Source organism: Neodiprion lecontei, chromosome 6, assembly GCF_021901455.1.
Source record: "Neodiprion lecontei isolate iyNeoLeco1 chromosome 6, iyNeoLeco1.1, whole genome shotgun sequence".
Lineage (NCBI taxonomy): Eukaryota > Metazoa > Arthropoda > Insecta > Hymenoptera > Diprionidae > Neodiprion > Neodiprion lecontei.
In genome coordinates, this window is record NC_060265.1 from 51,030 (window position 1) to 72,266 (window position 21,237).

At 46.9% G+C, this 21,237-nt stretch overlaps 1 protein-coding gene across 9 annotated transcripts in view; it reads right to left on the minus strand.

The window, feature by feature from the left end:
- Window positions 1-21,237, minus strand: part of LOC107224301 (fat-like cadherin-related tumor suppressor homolog) — a 222,825-nt gene that overhangs the window by 35,091 nt on the left and 166,497 nt on the right. For all 9 annotated transcript variants that reach the window (XM_046744536.1, XM_046744535.1, XM_046744538.1 and 6 more), the window contains exons 4-5: window positions 4,154-4,260; window positions 3,217-3,421 (exon numbers count right to left, since the gene is read on the minus strand). In XM_046744536.1, the coding sequence (XP_046600492.1) occupies window positions 3,217-3,421; window positions 4,154-4,260 (312 nt within the window). The remainder of the gene's footprint in view (window positions 1-3,216; window positions 3,422-4,153; window positions 4,261-21,237) is intronic.

The following is a 21,237-nucleotide window of genomic DNA, read 5'->3' on the forward strand; positions in this document are numbered from 1 at the left end:
GCCGAGAATAATTCATTGCCGCAGAGTGTAATTACGCGAAGTATACGATCGTCCGCCGCTAATCCTATAGAGAGATAGGAGAGAGAAAAGAGAGAGAGAGAGAGAGAGAGAGAGAGAGAGAGAGAGAGAGAGAGAGAGAGAGAGAGAGAGAGAGAGAGAGAGAGAGAGAGAGAGAGAGAGAGAGAGAGAGAGAGAGAGAGAGAGAGAGAGAGAGAGAGAGAGAGAGAGAGAGAGAGAGAGAGAGAGAGAGAGAGAGAGAGAGGACACCATCCTCTTTGCGAATTTAAAGGATCCCCTGATCTAGATCTCTGATCATTTTGTCTTCTTCTGCTTCTGTCGAATGCAATACATCGGCCTGATGTTTCCACCCCCCAACCACCTGGAGTACGTATGTTTTCGATGGACACCACCATCGAGAAGCGGCAGGTGAAAGTGGTATGCCGCGCATTGCGCGAAAGGAATTTCACTCAAGATTTTGTCACATTCCGGTAACATAAATCACCTGTCAAATTGGAGCTACTACACCGGTATTGCATTTGACGCGGCGATTTGCATACGTTGAGACGTTCGCCGTTTTTCCAGAGCCTTGGCTCGTGCAACCTCGTTGTTGTTGGGACTTGTTTTGCCCTTTTGGCGAACAAATTTATAGTAACAAAAGAATCGAAAGGAATCGCTCTCTCTGACAGGGAAGAAAATGTTCGGGTTACGCCTGGTCGAAACACCCTATTTATTTGGCTGAATTTTGGATCACGGAATCGGGCAGGTCGGCAAATCCTCAAGCAAATGTCATCGGACACGGATAACTCGGTACCGTGGACGTTTATTTGCTTCACCGTTGCTGCAACTATATGATCCTATTCGAGTTTTATAACAGCAAATTATCGACCTTCTCGGACAAGAAGACAAATTTTCGCCAAATATGAATTTTAATCAATCAATTGCATTCCATGCTTTCGGATATAATGGTTTTACAAACAACAGAAAAGTAAATTACGAGAGATAATGATTTGAACTAAAAAATTTCCTTTTTGTAAATGCAAATTCTGGCAATATTTTGGCGCGTGAATTTGATGCGAAAAGAAGCCGAGTATTCGAGCGAGTCACGTGGACGCGCCTTAAATCACGGCCGGCCTCGAAATTCACAGTGAATCCGTTAGGCGCTTTGCTCTACATCTACTGCTGACCGCTCGTCAGCTCGCGAATTTATACCGAAAACCCGGTTTGATCGGGTTTCGTCGCTGCGCAGCCGCTGCCGCTGCTAACGTTGAAGATGGAAAAGGCTTTATGCCTTGGTTAGGCTAGGTCCGTTCGTCGTGTCAAATTGTGCGCCGGGTTATCGTCGGTGTGTCCTGTCGAGGCCGTATGTCTGGGAACATAACATCAAACGGATATTGCAATGTATAATAAGATTATTAATCCTATTCCTTTTCACGGGGTTTCTTCTTCTCGAATTTATGTTCTCTGATATGGTCAAGAAAAAAAAAAAATTGATAAATAAACAAAATTGCACGGTGAGAGAAATGGGCACGAAAATTCAGCGAAAACTCGGGAGATTCGATCAGCCACATATGGCTAAGGTTACGTATTTCACACATCTAGACGTGCAGCCTGAAAGTACACGGTATATAACTCACTTGTCTCAGGGTGTGAAAATGCATGCCAGGTTATATATCAACGGGATGAGGCGGTGTGCGACAGGTATGTGCAACGAACTTCGCAATATGCGCTCATGGTAAAGGGACGGCGGGGGAGCTTCTTCTGCGATATATTATCTACGCGCCTTTCATACATACACATACGCGCCCCTTATAGCCAGACATACCGCAGGCACCTTTACGCTTAATTTTCGAGAGTAACGAAGTAAGGACTTGCCGAGGAACGGATGACCACTTTCGATTTGCTGTTTCGATAAGTGCTCGAAATTCGTTTCTCGTTCCTAGTGCTTGGTGACCGTAGCCTGAGTCTCGCGTTGTTGAATAGCCGTAATTTTGTTTTGTTGAGAATTTTGAGTAAGGTCCCGGTTCCGATTTGAGCCCTTTTTTTCGAATTTGAGTAAAGCCCAAATTCCGCTATACAGGGTATGAGTCGTGGTATCGTGTTTGGCAGTGTAGCCTCTCGCAAATTCCTGTAATTGGATGTTCGGAATCATTATTTTGGCAATTTTGCGAAAGTTTCGAATTCGGATGCGTTGCGATTGCGTTTAGTTTAAATTTCAGTTTAAAGTTCACTTTGAAATCACTATAATATCAAACTTGAATTCTCGCGGTGCGAACATCGGAGTAGATAATATTTCAATCCAACAATCGTTTGCCCATTTCTGTGGAATGGGCGTCGAACAAAGGGATATTCATCGAATGCGAGTGAACTGTTGTTAGTAGAGAAGGGCATTTTTTTCACAGGATTGTAGGCGAGATGAGGTAACGTTGTACACGCGATGCGGCGCGCTTCTATAGGGGCGGTTAGATAACCCGAGGACCTTGTTGCTTTGGAACAATTCATTCGCTGGTGCCATTTTCGTCGGTCCGTTGACCGTCCCACGCGTTGAACACGAACCTATAATTGTTGCTGCAATAACATCAGCGAGTATTCTCGGCGCCGTTGTCTGCCCTCGTTATATTACCAAAGGTTATCGCCGTTTACGACCGATCGATTATAGCGACGGAGCTGTGAGGGCGCAAGGGCGTCGGCGGAAATCGGTGCTTGTTACGTATCGTGAGTGAATTTCACCCTTATTTTTGGCCGCCGGAATGCGATTTGCAGCAGGATTAAAGGAAAAGGATAATCAATTCGTGCTCACTCTCCGGTCCTTCGATTTTCCACAGCATTCGGTAGAAGTGACGTTTATCTTCCCTGTAGTCGCAGTGCGAAAATATACGAATGTTACGTCGTTATAACAGAAACGCGGAAATAATACTCCGTAATAAACAATTTGTAATCCTTATAAGAACATGGTTCTCCGAAGCGATTCGTAAGAAAAATAAGATGAACAAGTGATAAGGTGGGAGAGGGGGCAACGCGTTGAAATATCGCGATGGGGATGCTACAGAGGGTGGGTCAAAAAATTTGACTAGAGATGTACGATCGATTATTCGTCTTATATTAGATACGAAGTGATTTATCCAGAAGCTCGAATTGGTTTCGGACAGAAACGCATATTCGTCTTATAAAGGCTGACGCGAAGGCGCTAATTGGGCAAAAGTTGATTAACAGACTCACCCGTGGTTGCGTTGATGAGAAAATAACCCTCCGGGTTCCCGCTCGTTATGGAGAAGGTGAGCTTCTGGGGCGAAACGTCCTTGTCGAAAGCCCGGACCTGGACCACGCTCACTCCGGCCGGCGAGTTCTCGGGCACCGATGGATAGTAGACGGGCAAATCTGTCAGCGGCGTGTTATCGTTCTCATCCAATACCGCCACGTAAACCTGTACGAACATTGTCTCGATGAAATCCTTTGAATGAAAATCCAGAAAATCCATGCGTTCATGTTTACACCGGTGCGGCGGTGTGCGAAACACTGTCGTCTACACCGAAAGCTTGCAAAATTCCGCCGCAGAGAGAGCTGATGTTGAATTTTCGCAGAGTTTCAGGTACGTCAACACACGCGACCCGAGGTCTTAATTATGAAATTGAGTCGTAAGATTCATCGAGGAATTGTCTGTGTGCGTGCGTGTGTGCGCGCGTGTAACTACTCACGGACACGGAGAGACGAAGCGCGAATGAAAACGCGGCTGACATCGAGAAATAAACCGTCGCTCTATGTCCGATTGGAAATTCGATACAGCGAGAGATCGATCGGTGGTGATTACTTACCGTGCCGGAGATAATTGGGCATTATACATCGGAGCACCGCGCCCGCAGTGTCTGCGTAGACAACGTGACTGTAATAATAAGGTGTAATCTCTCGCTCCGGGTAGCGTGCGGGAGGTTAATAAAATACTCTACGCATATACGTGTACATACAGCGTGTCGATAAATACGATTGAGAATTTTTACAACTGGGAGTATAAATTATCAGCCCGGGTTCAACGGCCTCGATCGAAGCAAGATAGGATTGCTGCGGCGCGAATGGAACAAGAGTGTTGTATACCAATGAATACTCGTCGATACAATTAGGTATGACTTCTCCCTCGCCTTCGTATTCTTCCCCTTCTTACCTCGACCTTTGAGCTCAGGGGAACGACTCCGTGATCCTGGGCGAAGACGGTGATCCAGTAGCCGGACTTCGTCTCGACGTCGAGGACCACCCTGGTCCTGACGTTGCCTGGAGGAACAGAGAAACAGAGTGACGGTTAAAATTTACGAGATTACAAGGACACGACGAGGTGGACGCAGCCGGCGTCTTAAATTTAACTACCGCGAACCGAGATGTCGATTTCCTCGAACGGAGTTTCCCTTATCTCTGCCCGAATGGATTCCCGGACTTGAATACTGAACGGGGGGTCCCCGTTTAGCGTATGAATATTGAATCTTGCCCGCATTACCATATCCTTAATATGCTGCTCGGTGAGAGGCTGCACAGAGGTCGGCAGTACGCTCCGTTTGAGATAATGTATGTATATCAATTATACAACTCGCTTCGCTCTCTTCCGCCTTGTCCGATCACCACCGCCCCAGCTTACGGGTGAGGTGCGCAAATTTTACTCACCACCGAGACAATTACCATTCCCCGGCTCGTCAAAGGCTTCCATACGAATAAATTTGCTCCTCTTGCTCTCTGCAGAGATGCGTTGTGCTAATCTAGGGGCATCTTGGCGGATCGAGGGGTGAAAAATAAGAGGAAATTAAATCTTGATTCGGTTCGAGCAGGCCATACGGATTTTACTTGGAATCGGATCGTTCGGGTGTTCCGCCTTCAACGAGGTACCGTTACATCCCGAATCTCTGCCGTGTTAAATATCAGACGAACGATGACAAGGTTCCACCGCCGTGTTTCTCTCTGCTCCCAACCTTTTTGTTAACAATGGGGAAAAAGATCGGCGTTCTCCGCTCTCCGCTCTCCGCTCTCCTCTCACCGCTCTTCTCTCTCCACTCCCCTGCCCCTGTCTTCTCTCACAGCTCATCCACTTAGAATCACAATCGCAAATTAAATTTTAACGCCAAATCCTTGTCCGCCCGCATTTTGCGCCAAATCGACTGCGATCATGAATCTCCGGTCGAGATGCGAGAATAAAATACGTATCTTTACGAAACCAGGCGTGTTTCATCTCCGGAACGACTCGATTCTCGGGATAGCGATTTAACGAGTCGACGAGAGCAGAAATTTTGCACCCGAAGTCATTTACTTAATCAACGTCGAAGGCTCTTACGCAATTTTCCGATGTAACATTGAACCTAGTCTCGCCTCTCTCGCAAGTTCAACACGCTGTACAAATTTCATGTCCAACGTATATTTCACAGCGATTCACTGGAAACAATTTTATGATCCGTTATCGGCGTTATGTCCTGAAACGAATAATTTTTTCACACCGACAATTATTTGGTAACGCTAGACCGAAATCATTTTAAAACGCAGATTAAGTTCAGGCAGAAGATCACGAATCATCATGTTCTGCACCGCCGCGGAGCGATAAAAGGAGAGAAAAACACAGCACGTGTCAGAGGGTGCAATAAATCATTTCACCCGAATGAATATGGCAATATCCAATAAAGCATAATTACCTACCCCGCGATAGGTATCTCGTTGCTGTTACTACAATTAAGATTTATCGTTCACGTAGCGTTTCAAAAAGCGATATCTCGTAATAGGGTTGTTAGAGACGGAATAAACGCATTTAACTGGTGAATTATGCAGATCAAAACTGGCTCGATTTATTTCCCACACCACCGAAAGTAATTCATCAAAACGATCGACAGGTATAAAAAGAGACGTAGAATAGTAAATATATATATATATACATATATATATGCATATGTATATGCATCTGCCATTTATCAATGCCCCGTTGAGTATACGAGTATATATATATTTTATATGTATATGCATGTCTTAAGCTCGTGTACGAATTTCGAGGTTGTGGATAAGATTTATCGAGTGATAGGTTTGCGTCAAACCTTTTGATGTGAAACAAACATCTATAGCCGCACGTAAAACCGATTTCTGGCTTGGCGACGCGTCGCCATGCGCAATCGACTGTGCGACTCTCTTCCCACTCGATCCGGCGTTAAGCCATCTCTCTCGCCACACTGAGCTCGGATACCTATAGTGTATACTCCATAGTGTATACAGTGTTGTTTACTACGGTACACATAACCTGTGTTTTACTTAAAAACAAATTATTTTTCTAATAATAAAATATGTCTGACGGTGATAATTTAGAGAGTGAAAGTGATCAGCCTTCTGCAAAGGAAGAAAAATCACACTATGACACACTATCAAGTCATCAGTATGTTAATTATATTTTTATAATTAAAGTGTGCATTTATCTGTGCATTGAGCACGCGTATATTTGGTGTGCTTTAAGCGCTGGTAAACGTAAAATCTACTCGCTTGGTAGATTAAAATTCACATAAATTTCATTGCATATAATGTTTTCAAATTGATTATTGATTTTAATTAATTTTAATTTCATTCTAATTAAAATTAATGCATTAAAACAATTGCTTAAAGAATAAATTTAATAAAGACTGACAAAATTGTATTTCAAAATCAGCCGATGGCGTGTAGCGCACGAATGTTTTTCTATTATTACAGAATAATGTCGACATACATACATAACATACATAACAACATATATTATCTACGACTGTTAAAACTTTCGGCAAAGCGTTGCAAGTTGTTCTTCTATGTTTTTCCTTATCCTTTCTTATCTACTTTTTATTTTCCTCGCCGTTCGTACTTTCTTATTTTTAGCCCAAAAATCATAACGAGAAAATTCGTCACAGTTTATAAATAATGGGGGGGGGGGGGCAAAAAAAAAAAAAACTTTACGCATTCATACCTGAAGGAGACATACGGCGGGGCGAAAACTTTCAGGAGTGGGGAAGTTTCAAAACCTCTGGTATACGTATAATAGGAACGGCGATAAAGTGCTGGTGAAAGAAAAATTTTACGTTAACATTTTTCCTCGTTTTCTTCCCCTCCCCCGATCCCTTTTCCTCCCTGACAGATTCACCAAATTCATGGACAATACAACGGCACGGAGTAGTTACCAGCACGTTTCTTGGTTTCTGCGGAGGAGCAGCGAAAAGGAACAATCTTTCGCCACAGCTATCGCACACGTATAAGTATAATCGCTGAAAACCGAACGGTAGAACTTTATCCATTTTATATTTTTCACCCAGGAACTTGTAAAGAGCCTCGGAGGTACTTTTCCGAGTTATCAAAACGATTTTTAATACGTTAAACATTTTTGCACGGCGGCGAGAGGGGGAATGGGTCTGGAAAAAGAGTTCTCGCTTTTGTATTGACAAAGCCATCAAGAACGTATTACAGGCCGGGTGGATGGAAGGCATGGCTGGTATAATGCAGCGAAGATGCCATTCGGTACTCGCCCCGAATAACGTCGCGGAGAATAAAGACACGTGGAACGGTGAAAAGGAGAGAAATAAAAAAGATCCTGTGAAAAACCCAGGATCCCAAAACAAAACGATCGGTCTTCCGCCAATATTATCCATACATACATGCTGGTCATTTTATTAATAGAGTCAGGTTATACAATGCCAGACGATTTGGAGAACGTCTTTACTTGAACGCGAGAAAGTTACAGCTGCGGAAGAGCCGTCACCTACCTCTGCATTCAATACCTTACACGTACAGACCGATATGTTTACATTGGGCGTGTTCGGAAATTGACTGAAAGTACTGTCAGTACTGAAAATAGTATAGTCCAAGTGACGTATACTGTAGATTTTCAGTACTGACAGTACTTTCAGTCAATTTCCGAACACGCCCTCTACCTACCTACGAGACGTACTTCATATCCGCGTTCGCACTTGCATGGTCATTAACTTTTTGTGATTCAAATATTCTCAACAATACATTTTTGTGCATATGAAGAAAATTAATTTCTCGCTTGTCCGTGTGCAAACTGCAGGCTCGAATTAACAAATTATCGTAGCCAAAGATCACCCGAAAAATATTAAATCGTACGCCACTAACAATAAGTCGACGAGACGCAGAATTTTACTCGATCACTCGTGACGTGGTTTCGAATCTTGCGCCGTATATCCGTCCTAATGTACTAATGTATCATGGCGATTGGCATGCGAGAAAGAAGATAAAAAACAAAAAAAAAAAATACGAATAGAAAATAATACAGACGTAACGATGACGAGCATAATGGGTATAAAGTGGAAAATAAAATAAATTGTGAGTAAGGGGGCGGAAAAGAATTCGGTGAATAGATCGCGGGCACACACGCATGGAAACCTTCATCCTCCCCCTCTCTGCTGCTCTCATCGCCACTCCCACCCTTCGTTGGTATTTCGGAGAATGAGATGTAAATTGCCTTCTAAATTACTACATTGAATAAACTTCCCCTTGTCATCCACCCAGGCTGAAACCACCCTCTGCTCTTCCCTCTCCTCGAGAGTTCTTCCTCGCCTCGTTCTACCCTGACGTTATTATACGTATATCGCACCCTCGCTGTTTCTTTTTTTTTTTTTACATTTTTCTCAAGGCATACGCCGGCAATTGACGTGTGGGTGGATTGCACGCTTACATTTCTGTTGGATTCCGCCAAGAAAAACCAGACAGGGCATAAAAGTTCTGGACCACTTGGCGTGTCGCTTCATCGATAAGTCCAACCCTCGATCAATCGAAACTTTGATTGACAATAGATAGTGCGGATTCAAAAGCATGCCGAAAAGACGGAATGGTTGTGAAAAGCGAATGAAATCAGTTTTCCAGCCTCCCCCTATGACCGGGTCAACGGATCACTGTCGAGGACTTTTGCGGGTTACCTCAGTTGTTTGTTAACCGAGCCCAACCTGATCTGACTCAACTCTAAGGTCTTTAAAGAGGATAATTCCGATCAACGAAAGGCGTCTGGTGAATTTGGCGAGGCGATGCCCGAGCGGCGGGAAAATAGGGGACCAGAGCGAAGTATGTTTACCGCCGATTGGTGAGTAACGACCCGAACGTCTCTCGGGATACTCGATGACAATTTAGTCCATTTAAACTGGACGAAAGGTGGGAAGTAGCTCGGCCATCCTTATTTAACTAGGATTAACTTTTTGCCACGGAATTCGCCGTTTTTTCTCAATTGCGCGATTTCGATTGACCGCAATTTGGACCGCATGGCGGCAACGTCACTAAATATTTCAAGGCGCACGCAGAGAGGCGCCCGCAGTCACCGTCCTTCTTACGTTTCAACGTTTTAATTAAAATGCGAACGCACCGCCAGCCATACATCCTGTACGAGAAGCGGAAGGTAGCGACGCGACGGCAGTTTGCGAGGAAATTTCTTTTTTAATTATCGAAACGAGGCCCTCGTTACCTACACTCACTCTGTTTAATAAAAATGAAACAGGAGTCATAATTCGTCAGCGGTAAAAATTCCGCTACGCCGCTACGAGGACCGTGTAAGAAACGTGTAAACAAAGGGTAAGGACTCTTCTCCCTGTGCCATTCGAAGCGCCGTTAATCATATTCTGATCATATGATAGGGTCTCATTGTCGCGCGGAAGGCGCCGCCCGCTGCTCCAACACTGTTTTCAAACGGAACCTCCCCGGTATCTCATGCCGAACGAGAGAAGACACGGGAAAAGTTTCTCCGCCGAGTAATTGGACTAACAAATAAATGTTGAGGACACAGCCCAATCGCTCCTTCCTCTCGCTATGCTCTCAACTTTACGCTTCCGCCGCGACCGGCAGCAGCGAGGTGGCTGACAAAATTTTGTGCGCTTGCGGATTCGGAAGGGACGCAAAGAAACGAACGCCCGTAACAAAACGCAGATGCAGAGGCTGCAACAAGGGCTGCGAGCAAGTACGAGACGAAGACACCGATCCTCCGGACAGAGCCGGCGAGAGAAGATGAGCCTGGGTTCCGGAAGGCAGAGACCGCGACGAGTTATGTCGGCAGTAAGGGCTCCGGATCCGCCTTGGTCGTGTACCTTCATCTTCCGCCTCATTCTTCCTCGGTTCTTACCCGAGGTCCCCGTCGCCTCTTATCCCTCCGCAATCTCCTCTTCACCACCACCATCACACCGCCCGCGTTCATTTCCACCCGGCCACACCCCTAATTTTCCGATACACCCGCCGCCACTGGCCTGTCTCTGTTGTCACGCAGTGGACCAAGTGCTCAACAGTGAGATACCTCACCGACGTTTTTTCCTTTCTCGTTCGCTTCGAATTTTTCTACACTTATGGACAGCCGAGGACTTTCACAGGATAGTCCGTCCGATCTGGTTCGATGTTCGATATTCGTATTACCACTGCCAAGACGAACGCGAGGTTGGACAGCGTTTCGACAAGGTCCCGCACTCCCCTTCACGGCTATATCGCTCCGAGATTCCTTCGGGAGTTTAAGCGTGCTTCGGCATGCGCTACTCCTTGTCCTACAAGACGGAGGATAACTATATCGGCGACGAGGATGGGAGAAAAGGCTGATTATTCATAGGCAGATCACACACGCGTCCGTCCGTCTCGCAGTAGATCCGTTTCTGGTTATCCAGACGGCAATCCGCCCTGACGAGACTAACTCAGCGTGGGGTCCCGGCTCGGGTGCGGCTCGCTCGCTCGCTCGCTCGCTTGGCTCCCTTCTTACAAAACACACGTTTGTCCGTCCAGGTGGATCTCCGGACGCTGATTGATAGTCTCGTCCGGGCGACACGTGGTCCGCCGCACCACCGTACCGTCTTGTCCGTCTCTCCCTTAGGAAGGACGGCCGGATCAGAACGCCGGTGAACAAAGTGAGGAGGGACACTCTCGAATTCAAGGCCCGTGTGGGTCGCGAGTATATATCATGAGGCGGGTACTCGCGCAGAAAGAGATTCGCCGAGAAATTACACGCGGCGAACACGATGCGGCACGGTCGTCCCTCTCGCTTGTCCCTCCGGCTTTCAGCATTTCCCGTTTTAACAACGACCGCAGCTAAAGATTTTTTTAATCAAATACCAAGGAACGTCGTACGCGAGATTCGCACGTTGGTGGGTCAATTAGTAATGCTAGACCGCGTGTTCCGCTAGTGTTTAAATTACCGATGCAACTATTTCAAGTGTCTTCACGTACTGCGATTACAGGTGCCGGTTGCAGAGCGCGCTCGTGAATTCAGTAGAACCGAAAAGAGAACGGAAAAAAAAAAGAGGAAAAAGAAATCGGAGACAAAAGGAGAAAGAACTGTTCGTACGATACTGAAAAGGAGCGAGACCAATTAAAAACTCGCTGGTTGTTTTCCAGAGTTTTCTCGCCAACACCGGTGATTCTGTTAGTTATAATTTATGGATAATGTCTCCAAAGACACGAAGCCGACGGGTGTCTCTGCAGCGCTGAAAAATTACGTCACCGGCTCGAATGGTCGTCGAGGATTTATATCATTTATACGTATACATCGACGAGGAAATTGATTCTAGCCAACTGCACGGGGTGAATAGCAGAGTGAAATATGAAACCGGAACTCGGGCAACCTTTGAAATTTTCGGAATTAGGAGGGGAGGAACACCGGGAAGTGATTCAGGCCACGGCCTGCGGACTGGAGGCCTGTGTGAATAAAACCCCGATTCTTCGCGTCGAAAAAGTATCTCCCTCGTTTCTCATACATTTTTTGCTGCGGCTCGAGCGTGAAAACAGATAACAATATTTCGCGACTAAATTGTTCCCACGAAAAAGGTCTTGTCGTTGAGCGAAAATTCGCAGTTAGGAATTTCTGCCTCCGATACAGACCGTATACCGTGGAAAAGGATCGCTCGTACGTTGGAAGCCTTTACTTGTTGTCTTGATCGCGAACGCGCGTAAATTATAAGAAACCAGAATAAAGACGGAGAGAAAGAGAGGGTCGGCCGATTTCAATGCCTAGCTGCCGTCGTATCGCGAGGGTTTGGAAGTAAACGAGAATCAGAGGGAGAGACCTGGTCCATATTCTGTCAGTGGCGGGAATTTGTGAGGACTATAGGACAACAACTGTGATATCAATTGGTTCAATCCCGCGGACATAAATCGAAACGAAATCGCGCGACCATCGGTCGCGGAATTATAAAAGACGAGGTCTAAAAACGACGTGGAATCTGTTCCGGGGTCCGGTGGAGAATTCAATTGCAGGGAACAACCGGTATCCGCACGGCCGCCCGTCACCACGTGACATATGAGGGACTGGACACGCGGAAGGGACTCGCTGGGATCCGCGCCCGTGTGCCGTTCATCCACTCTGAGAATCCCCCCCGCCCCAACTTTCCGCCGCGCCGGAATATCCGACTCCATTTGTCTAGGTGATATCGCCCGCCCTCCCACCCTCCGCCTTACCCCCTCATCGCCATGCGGGTCTCGCAAGCCTGGCTCCGAGATACCGTTTCGAAATTCTTTACCGGTCGCAGCTCGAACAAGTCCGAAACCCTTGGCCTCCGATAACTCGGCGATATTTTTTTGTCGGTGTTTCGCTACCGGCGACAACGGCTACGGATATTTGTAAAAAAAATATACACGCTGTCTCTCCGCTCTCTTCGAAAATTCTTCTCGCTTATACCTTGGCCGACTGGCCGGGTTCACCCGGATCCTTTGAATCCGGGAAATAATCTCGTTTCCAGCAACCGACGTCCGCGATTCCCTCCGCAATCCGCCGAGCGATCCTTATTGTACACAGAAACATCCCGTTTTTACATTATCCCCCGATGGCGATATATGGACCGCTTCGAAACGCGCCTCGACGAAGCAAACCCTCGTCAACCGAATTAACCCGTTAACGTCGATCGGTATTTATGTTGTAACTCCGGGCGTCGTCGAGCGCGAGCAAACAGGTTCGTGCCTCGCCCTAATTGTTACCGCGAGGGACCAACGGCGTCGTGAAAGCTCGTCGTCGAGGTAGTTCCCGGCCTCAACCGACCGACCTGATAACGATATCAGAACCGGGATGATCGAGTTCCTCCACGCTCGCATATTGTCTTACGGCAGCCGTGGGAAAACAGAAAGTGATCTCAAAATTTTGGGAAGAGTTTCTCTGGGGCGATAAAATCATTAGGTCGCGAATGGTTTAGGCTCGCAAAAAGACGTGTAACGGTGTGATTTTGGTACTCGGGTTGAACGATACGCGTCGGGTTGCCAATCGCGTTAACGCCAAGCCGACTCAACCCGCCCCAAACGCTGATATATTCCACCAGCCTGCATGATCGTGATCAACGCAAATGGAGTTTGACTCTTCGAGTATGTTCGAGAAGAGCGGGGATGGAACCAGCGGAGAAGATCCAGAGGCCTCGGTGCGAACATGAAACCACCGAGGATGGATCGACTTTTGTCGGTATTAGTGCCGATCTACGCATCGACGTCAAAATAGCGAGGAACGCTTTTCAACAAGACTTTCACCGTTCAACGGTTGGATCAGTTTCACTCCTGCAGTTATTCGCTGCAAGCTATTTTTTCGTCGTTCCGTATCATTCCATCGGTGAAAAGTCTCTGCAGGAAGTGGCAGATCGATATCGCAAGAGCGAGCCGATAAAACAGAGGCGACATAAGTCTAGAGGAGTGGAACAATCGCACAACGATGATATAAAGTATGAGTGAAAAGTTTCGACGGTTTTTATCCCAATGCGTTCTCTGTGAGCACCATCCTCGCTTTCTTTGAATATACCTGTACCTGATTCCAGAGAAGAGCGACAAAAGACTGCGGAATATTGATGATAAAAACGTGTCGTTTCGACGCCTTTGGTGTCTCCCATCACGTTCAGCCTTTTTCTCCGGCGTTTCATTTATCTCGGATTACTTTCTCAATTTCGGAAGTAAAAGGTATATATACGGTTCTGCAACGGCACTGGAGCGATGGACCGAGATCGCGAGGAGACACTATATAACACGTCGAGCGAAATAACCAGACGAGAAAGAAGATTAAAGGAGAATAAAAGTAAAAGGGAAAAATACCACCCCCGGTGATGATAAACCCTTTCTTTATTTTCGCCCCGTTCCGCAGTAACTGTAAAGAGACCTGGCAGCTTTTTTGCACTACCCTGTGGAATGATTATTCGATCTCGCACTGCATCAACGTTTGTTTACCTTTCCGTGTGGTTTTCAGTGCGCAGACGAGTGATAAATCAACAACAAAATATATCGTGACCCGAGCAATAGCTCAGTTTATCTCTTTCAGTTGTCGGCGTTACTCCGAGCGGAGTAATTCCACCTAATTTTCTAGCAAATCGCCAGAAGGGTTTTACGCTTATTCATCATCAGGCGTTGGTTAACGCGAGAGCAAAATTAGCAATGGAGAGCTCGATCACGGTTTAGAAATTCAATTTTTCCGTGTTCTTTTCTCTTGCAATTGGACAAGCTCTAAAGACAATGGCTAGTTTATCAGAATGTTTATCCTTCCGAGCGATTGACGAAAGAGAATCATCAGTTTCCAACTTCTTTCACTTTGCATTCTTAATTTCATATGAAAAGAAAGAAAGTGGAGAAAAATTTCACCCCTAAGGAAAGACAGCTGCATTTAATTTTACTCGAACATTTTGGGGTGGCGTCGTCGATTATTTCCGGAACGGATAACCTCTCGAGTTCCGCTTCGAGTTCTCGACGGTATGATTGCATCGTGATCCACGCAGACATCCGCCGCCATTGCCACATCTATCTGCATCGGGAATTCATTCGAGTAATACACCGGCGTGATCAGACCCGGAAAATCACAGTGCAGCCTGTCCGCCTGTGGCTTTGCTCTTCTCACTCTCATTCCTCTTCATTTTCTTCTTCTTTTTCTGCGCGTAACTCTGCTATTACACATCTATTACTACCGCCGGGCCGGTTTATCCCCTTCTCCATATACACTATATTTCCTTTGTCTAGTTAAGCCTTCTGCCGATAAGGGAGGCGCATTCACATCGCGTGTTCGCTACTCGGAAACGCCGGGCCACGCTCGAGGAAGATTTACTTCCGTTCATGGAGCGGACCAGACTGTAAGACCGGACTGCCGGTTGTCGGTTTCCTGTAGCAGCGCGTCCTTCTACATTACTCCTGAGTAACGATCCATCCCCCGTTGATAATAGGTTGTTGCCCGATGATTACCAATTATTTATCCCCCCCCCCCCCCCCCTCCCACTCCCCCGCCGCCCCGCCAATGCGGTTCAACTTTGACCCCGTGGGCAGGTGCGCAAGGTTTATACGCGAAATCAGATCCAAACGGTAGAACTGTGTTTTCTCAGAGGATCTATAGAGATGGGGGGAAGAAGAAATGAGATTTCAAAACTTTGTATCGTGTGCAGGAGAAATTAGCCCCAAGAGGTGATTTCTGGTAAACTTTTCACCGAAATAAATTTTGGGAATTACAAATGATGACGATGTCAATGACGATAGCAGTCAGGGTATAAGTATAGGTTTAGGATTAAGATGCAAATTGGTTCTAGTACTTTCGTTTTACGTTCCTCCTCGAAAAATTTCAGCCTCGTTTCATCCCGGACCCTGATGCGAGATATTATGTGTACGAGGCGTGTTTATGTAAGCATGTGTTTATACATATAGATATACATATAACCATCGACTAATCATATTTCCGAGCTAGTCAACAACGCGCCACCGGAGTAGCACAGAGCGGGTGGCGGCAGGGGTAGAATGATATCATTTTCTTACGATAGATGGGGAGGAGAAAAATTCCCGCAATTTGTTTCGGTCGTCGAATTTTGGATGTGAAAATAAATCGTAAGAATAACCCGGAGTTTTTTTAACGGCGGATAAGAGCAGCAGGGGTGAATTTAATAGGGCGTTCATCGCAAGACGTTATCGCATACACATCACACATATGTATATGAGGTATTGCATAAGGAATATTAGTTAGGATTCTAATTTTCTTCCCTCGAGCACATACTATGTACGTGGGAAAAAGCAGCCCTTCTTTAACGGTTCACAATACAGGTATATGCATGTATTTTTTCTCTCTTTCTAATACTTATTTTCACGGAGTAAATTACCCTCAGCCTAACGATCCGGCCTCGCTAATGTCAACATTAGCCGACTAAACACCAAGATTTTCATCTTCGGTACTTCGCAGACTTCCGGCGAATGTCATTGACCTCCAGATTATTACGTTCCTGCATCAAGTCCTCCGACGAACCCTCGGCCATTGTTCGTTATCGCATCTGATTCATTCTTCCGTTAGGGTGATTAAGAAAAACAAAATAAATAACCGGAATAAATTTCACCAGTTGTTTGTAGAAAATCAATATTCGTGCAAATTTTTCACCAAATTCAACTAGTCACTTTTCGCCGAATTCAATCCATGAGCCAACGTGCGAATCACTTTTTACCACCCGAATGAAGAGATTTCCAAAATAAGTCACGGTCCGCCCTGTCTTGCGTAAACAACTGGCACTCGGCCATCGCGCTGTTAGTACCTATTCCATGGCCGTTGCTAGTCGGTGGTTATTATTTACGTGCTTCCAATAGCCGCCATCGATTTCCCGCCAATTTCCAGCTACACCTGCAGTAAAAACAAACGGTCTCGACTGGCACGCGTTTCGCAGCGACGGCACAAGAGCCAAACTATCGGAAAAAGTTTACGATGATTATTTCTCGCGACGCAAAGACAAGAGTTTTTACTTTGACCGCCACGCTGCTGTATTTCGCCTAATAACGAAAATCCCCCCGCAAACCCTGTGAAAGAGGGTTAAGTCGCGAAACAAGGTGACTCCGTAAGCCTCTTCGTTCGCTCCGCGACTGGCCGTTGTTCTTCGGACAGCCCGCTGCAGGGGGACTCGGTAAATCCTGTCGGGATCAATAAGCCAGCCGTCTCGCGGCAGCCAACAAATATTCCCAAATCCGCGGGATCGCTTCTAAATCAACGAAGAGAAGTCCGGCTGCAGGGTGCAGGTTGCGAAAGCCGGGGACATACCGCCCGTGTCTCCTTTCCACCCCCACTTCCGACTTCGACCAGTTCGTTCGACATTTCATCACGCAAACGAAGAAGCTTCGGATTGTCGCCAAGGAACGGCGATCCATCCCATCCGGTCTCCTCTGCGAATTCTCTCGGCCTCCGCACTCCGTTTGTCATCCCGCAGGTTTCCCCCGACCGGCCGATGACATCGTCGGGTTGTTTTATCAAGCCCGTCGCTTCGTTTACGGAAAAGTACTTCGACCAGCTGAAATAATATTTTACCACCCCATAGTCGCCGTCTCCTTGGCTGTGTTCAGGTTTATATAAATCCCCCATTTATTTTCTAATGGAAAATATCCTTAAGCAGAGTGGGGCCACTTGGTTTTAATTGCAGTTAATAAAAGCTAATTGCTGAACCTGTCACGCGGAGAGAAGGAAGAAGGGGAGGAGGAGGTGCGTTTACCTTATTGCGAAAATGCCTATCACAGTACGTTCATTTTAATTCAACTCTACCACTTTTGCTTCCACCTTTACTTTTACCGGAAATTCTTGCGCTCTCTCTCTCTCTCTCTCTCTCTCTCTCTCTCTCTCTCTCTCTCTCTCTCTCTCTCTCTCTCTCTCTCCATCCCTCTCTCTCCATCCCTCCCTCCCTCTCCCTCCCTCCCTCCCTCCCTCCCTTCCTCCCTCTCCCTCCCTCCCCCACCCCCTCTCCCTCTCCCTCTCTCTCTCTTTCGCTTACTAGCTCTTTATGATAGATTACGTGCGAAACGCAGCGCAGCATAGGGAAGAGGCAGTGAAAGCAGAGAGATATAAATAAAAATGGTAATGGATAATCTCGCGGGCATCATTCGAAATTGGTATAATCGGTCTGTAAGCAACCGCTTCCGCGGAACAGCGAACGTATATATCAGAAACTGTGTAAATCACCGGACTGATTTACTAATCCCTGCAGGACGCATTTATTCTTTGATAAACAACGCAGGAACCGACTCGACGCGAGCACGAACAGTCGTTCTCTTTATCTCTTTCGTTCAAAGTTTCACCTCTGGTGTATGAGAAAAAATAAGGAGAGAGCGAGTTGATCGCATCGGGGAGATTTTTGCCATCTGGCTATGATTCGGAGCCCACTGAGGGGAAACGCGACGATATTATGCAGGAGATATTTTTGAGGACTGTACGTGTAGGTATAACGGGCTGGCTCTAAGAGATAAACGGTTACCGACGGCGAGTCGGAAAAATAAGTTTACATCATATATATGTATATATGAGTTTGTTACGCGACGAACTTTTTTCGTTGCATTTCAAGTTGGTATTCCAGAGGAAATTACGAGACTTGTTGCGTTCCTCTTCGATATATACAGGAAATCCCCCCCCCCCCCCCCCCCCCCGTTCAGCCCATTTTTGTTTACACATTTAGTTCGGTGCGCGCATGTGGTTGGGTACGCCGGTTTAATTTATTCAATTCTTTTATTATTTCATTATTATCATTTCTACTCAAATCTCGACTCCTCTAGAAGCGCCTCTTCTCAACTTTTACTGCGCCCGATATACGGACACGTGCGCGACCTCTTTCGGCAAAAGCGTTCGAAATCTAAAGCGCTCGCCGTTTAGAGGCCCGCGGAACTCCGGCAGTTTGACTGAATTATCCATTCGGTTTAATTATAACTTCCAATTACCCGCCTATGGTATCTCGCGCTGTGAGCAAAACGAAGAGACCACCCTGAGCTCCTCCCTTGAATCGCACTGTTCTTCGAACGAAATGCAATTTTAATGCATTGAATGCTTACGTCATTGCAGCAACTCGCAATCGTGGAGTTGTGCCTGTTTACCACATTCACAGCTTCGGCCGCGATCGAGCAAAGTTCCTCAGTTGAGAGAGAAAGAGAGGAGATGAAATCCAGTCCCTTGCACTCCGTTGTGGATCGAGTAGTGGATTCGCACTGGTCATCGGTCCGTTACTACTGGCTCGCGGCGCCTCTGTCGGCACGTGAACGGCATGCGTTAAGGACCCACCTCGCATCGAGGATGGTCGACAGTTGGATGGAAAGAGTGGCGAGTGAACGCGCGCGTCGTCGCGGTGCCAAGTGCATCGTCCGCTGCATGAATGGTCACTCGAAGGTTGCAGAGGTCGGTTCCGAAAGAACGAACCCGGCGATTCTCGAATCGCGAGCGTTTCCACAGACAGAAGCGCGCGAACCGGTGTCACCGATAGGTGTCCTTTTACACCGACCGTTGAACTTTTCCTCGGTTTTCAGACCATCGACGATCCGCCGAATTCCACAATGTTGCACGTGACGAGTTTCGAGTGGTCTGCAACAATCTCCGACTCGGAGCGTTAAGACCAGCCGGTGAAGAGACAGGCTCCGTTCGTTCGGTGGAAGACGCCCCGCTCTTGGAAGTAACGAATCGTAATTACGCCAAGGCTGACGAAAGGAGAATACCTAAACATCGGAAGCCCGTTAGGTGCGCCACTTCCGTCCTCGCCGATTTGGCCGCAAGCCGAATGTTTCCGATTCATGTTTGCAGGGATACCCGGCCGGCATTATTCCTCGTGGTGGGAAAATTTGCAACGGTGCGGTGAGAGGCGAGAGTGGCGAGAAGATTGCTCGGAAAATCCGGTATTCGGATTGAATCTTGATTGAAATTCAAGTTCTACCATTGCTTAAGGAACTACACTGCGGGGCGAGGCGCAGGGGATAACAGCCGGAAGTCTTGGGGTATTCAAAGATATTTTCAGGGGCCGCAGCGGGTTACCCTGGGAATGACTCGGAAGTCGGAGTAAGGTGCCGCCGTCATTGCGGAATGCAAATGGCATCCAAGGCCCGTGGAAAACTCCAAATTTATTCATACACCCCGTAACTCGGTCGTACGAAATTTATCACACGTGGTGAATGAATGAAAAATGTAATCAAGGGGATTAATTCACCTGCTCCCGAATGTGTGTTTTCACCACGTGCAAACTGCAGCGCGTCACGTGACCCCAGAAAAACTTCATTGCGCTCGCATACACGAGGAGACATTCGGAACAATTCTACGAGGATAATTTCCTACCACTCCTCGGGCCGATTACTCTTCGTCCTGTCGTTTTTTTTTTTTTTTTTTTTTTTCCCCCTCTCAATTATTATTTATTTTTTTCTCTCTTCGGAAACGGCAGCAGTGTGACACTTGCGACTTCGAGTTGATGCGGTTACTCGCGTTGGCGCCGGATATTTCGTTATCCTAACAGGACAGCATACAGCAGGCTTGCGAATAGGAGACATTCACTACCGGACTGGCTCTTTTACTACGGGAACCGATGCTCAATTCGTAATGCGGTGTTCGGTTGTAGCAGCGTCTTAGGAATAAGCTGGAGAAAGGGGTTTGAATGAACAGATCTGAAAATCGGAGATCAGGATTTATTTGTTGTTGGGGTACAAATTCGTATTGCCGTTTCGCGGCGTCGCCGCGTCAGGCTGACTTTTTCTTTTTTTCGTTTTAAATCTACGCTCATTGCGTGGGTGGGGGTGGAGTGTTTCTTAAATTACATTCCTTATTGGCTAAATTAAAAGAATACTCCACCCTGGCGAATAGGAGACGGTAGCGTTAACCGTGCGCCGTACGTAGGTACCCACCCGGTCTTACATTTGGCGGCCAGATGCTTCGTGGCCAAGACTTGCCAAAGAGTTCGACAGATTCTTCGAACCATAAAAAATCTGGCGCGCAGATGCGGGAACTCGCGCGTCGCTACGTTTCGGTTGTTGTTTTCTCGTTTATAGTTGCCGGACGGGCGTTGCCGATTATCCCCACTACCGATCGTTCACCGCATCGACGAGTCGATGGTCAAACGACCTAGTGTCATTTTCAATACTCAACTCGTGAATTATCTTCGGGCGCACGAATTTAGAGCAAGTAGGCCGGCTGTCCGCTCTCCGTTAAGGATCAACGAAATACGTTGATCGATCGAACTGTCAGTTGAAGCCGAAGAGAGAGAGAGGGAGTACGAACCGACCGGAAAGCGCTCTCCCGATCCTCAGAGAACGACGAAAGGTCATCGGAACGAATCGGCCTCTGGTCTACGACTCTGTTTCGGCCGAGTCACGGGCGATCATTTTCGGCCATTCAACTCGAGAAACGAGCCCCGATCCACATCCTCGAGTTCGGCCGAGGCCTCGAGTGGCCATAACTGAGAACACTCTGGGTCCGTTCTTCCGGCTACACTTACCCGAACTGCAAGGGATAAGCGACCGGACCGAGGGATGAGAGATTAAAGGATCCGAGGACCTCTTTGCATCCCAGGACGAGAACCGCCCATTGTCCGGAGTGCG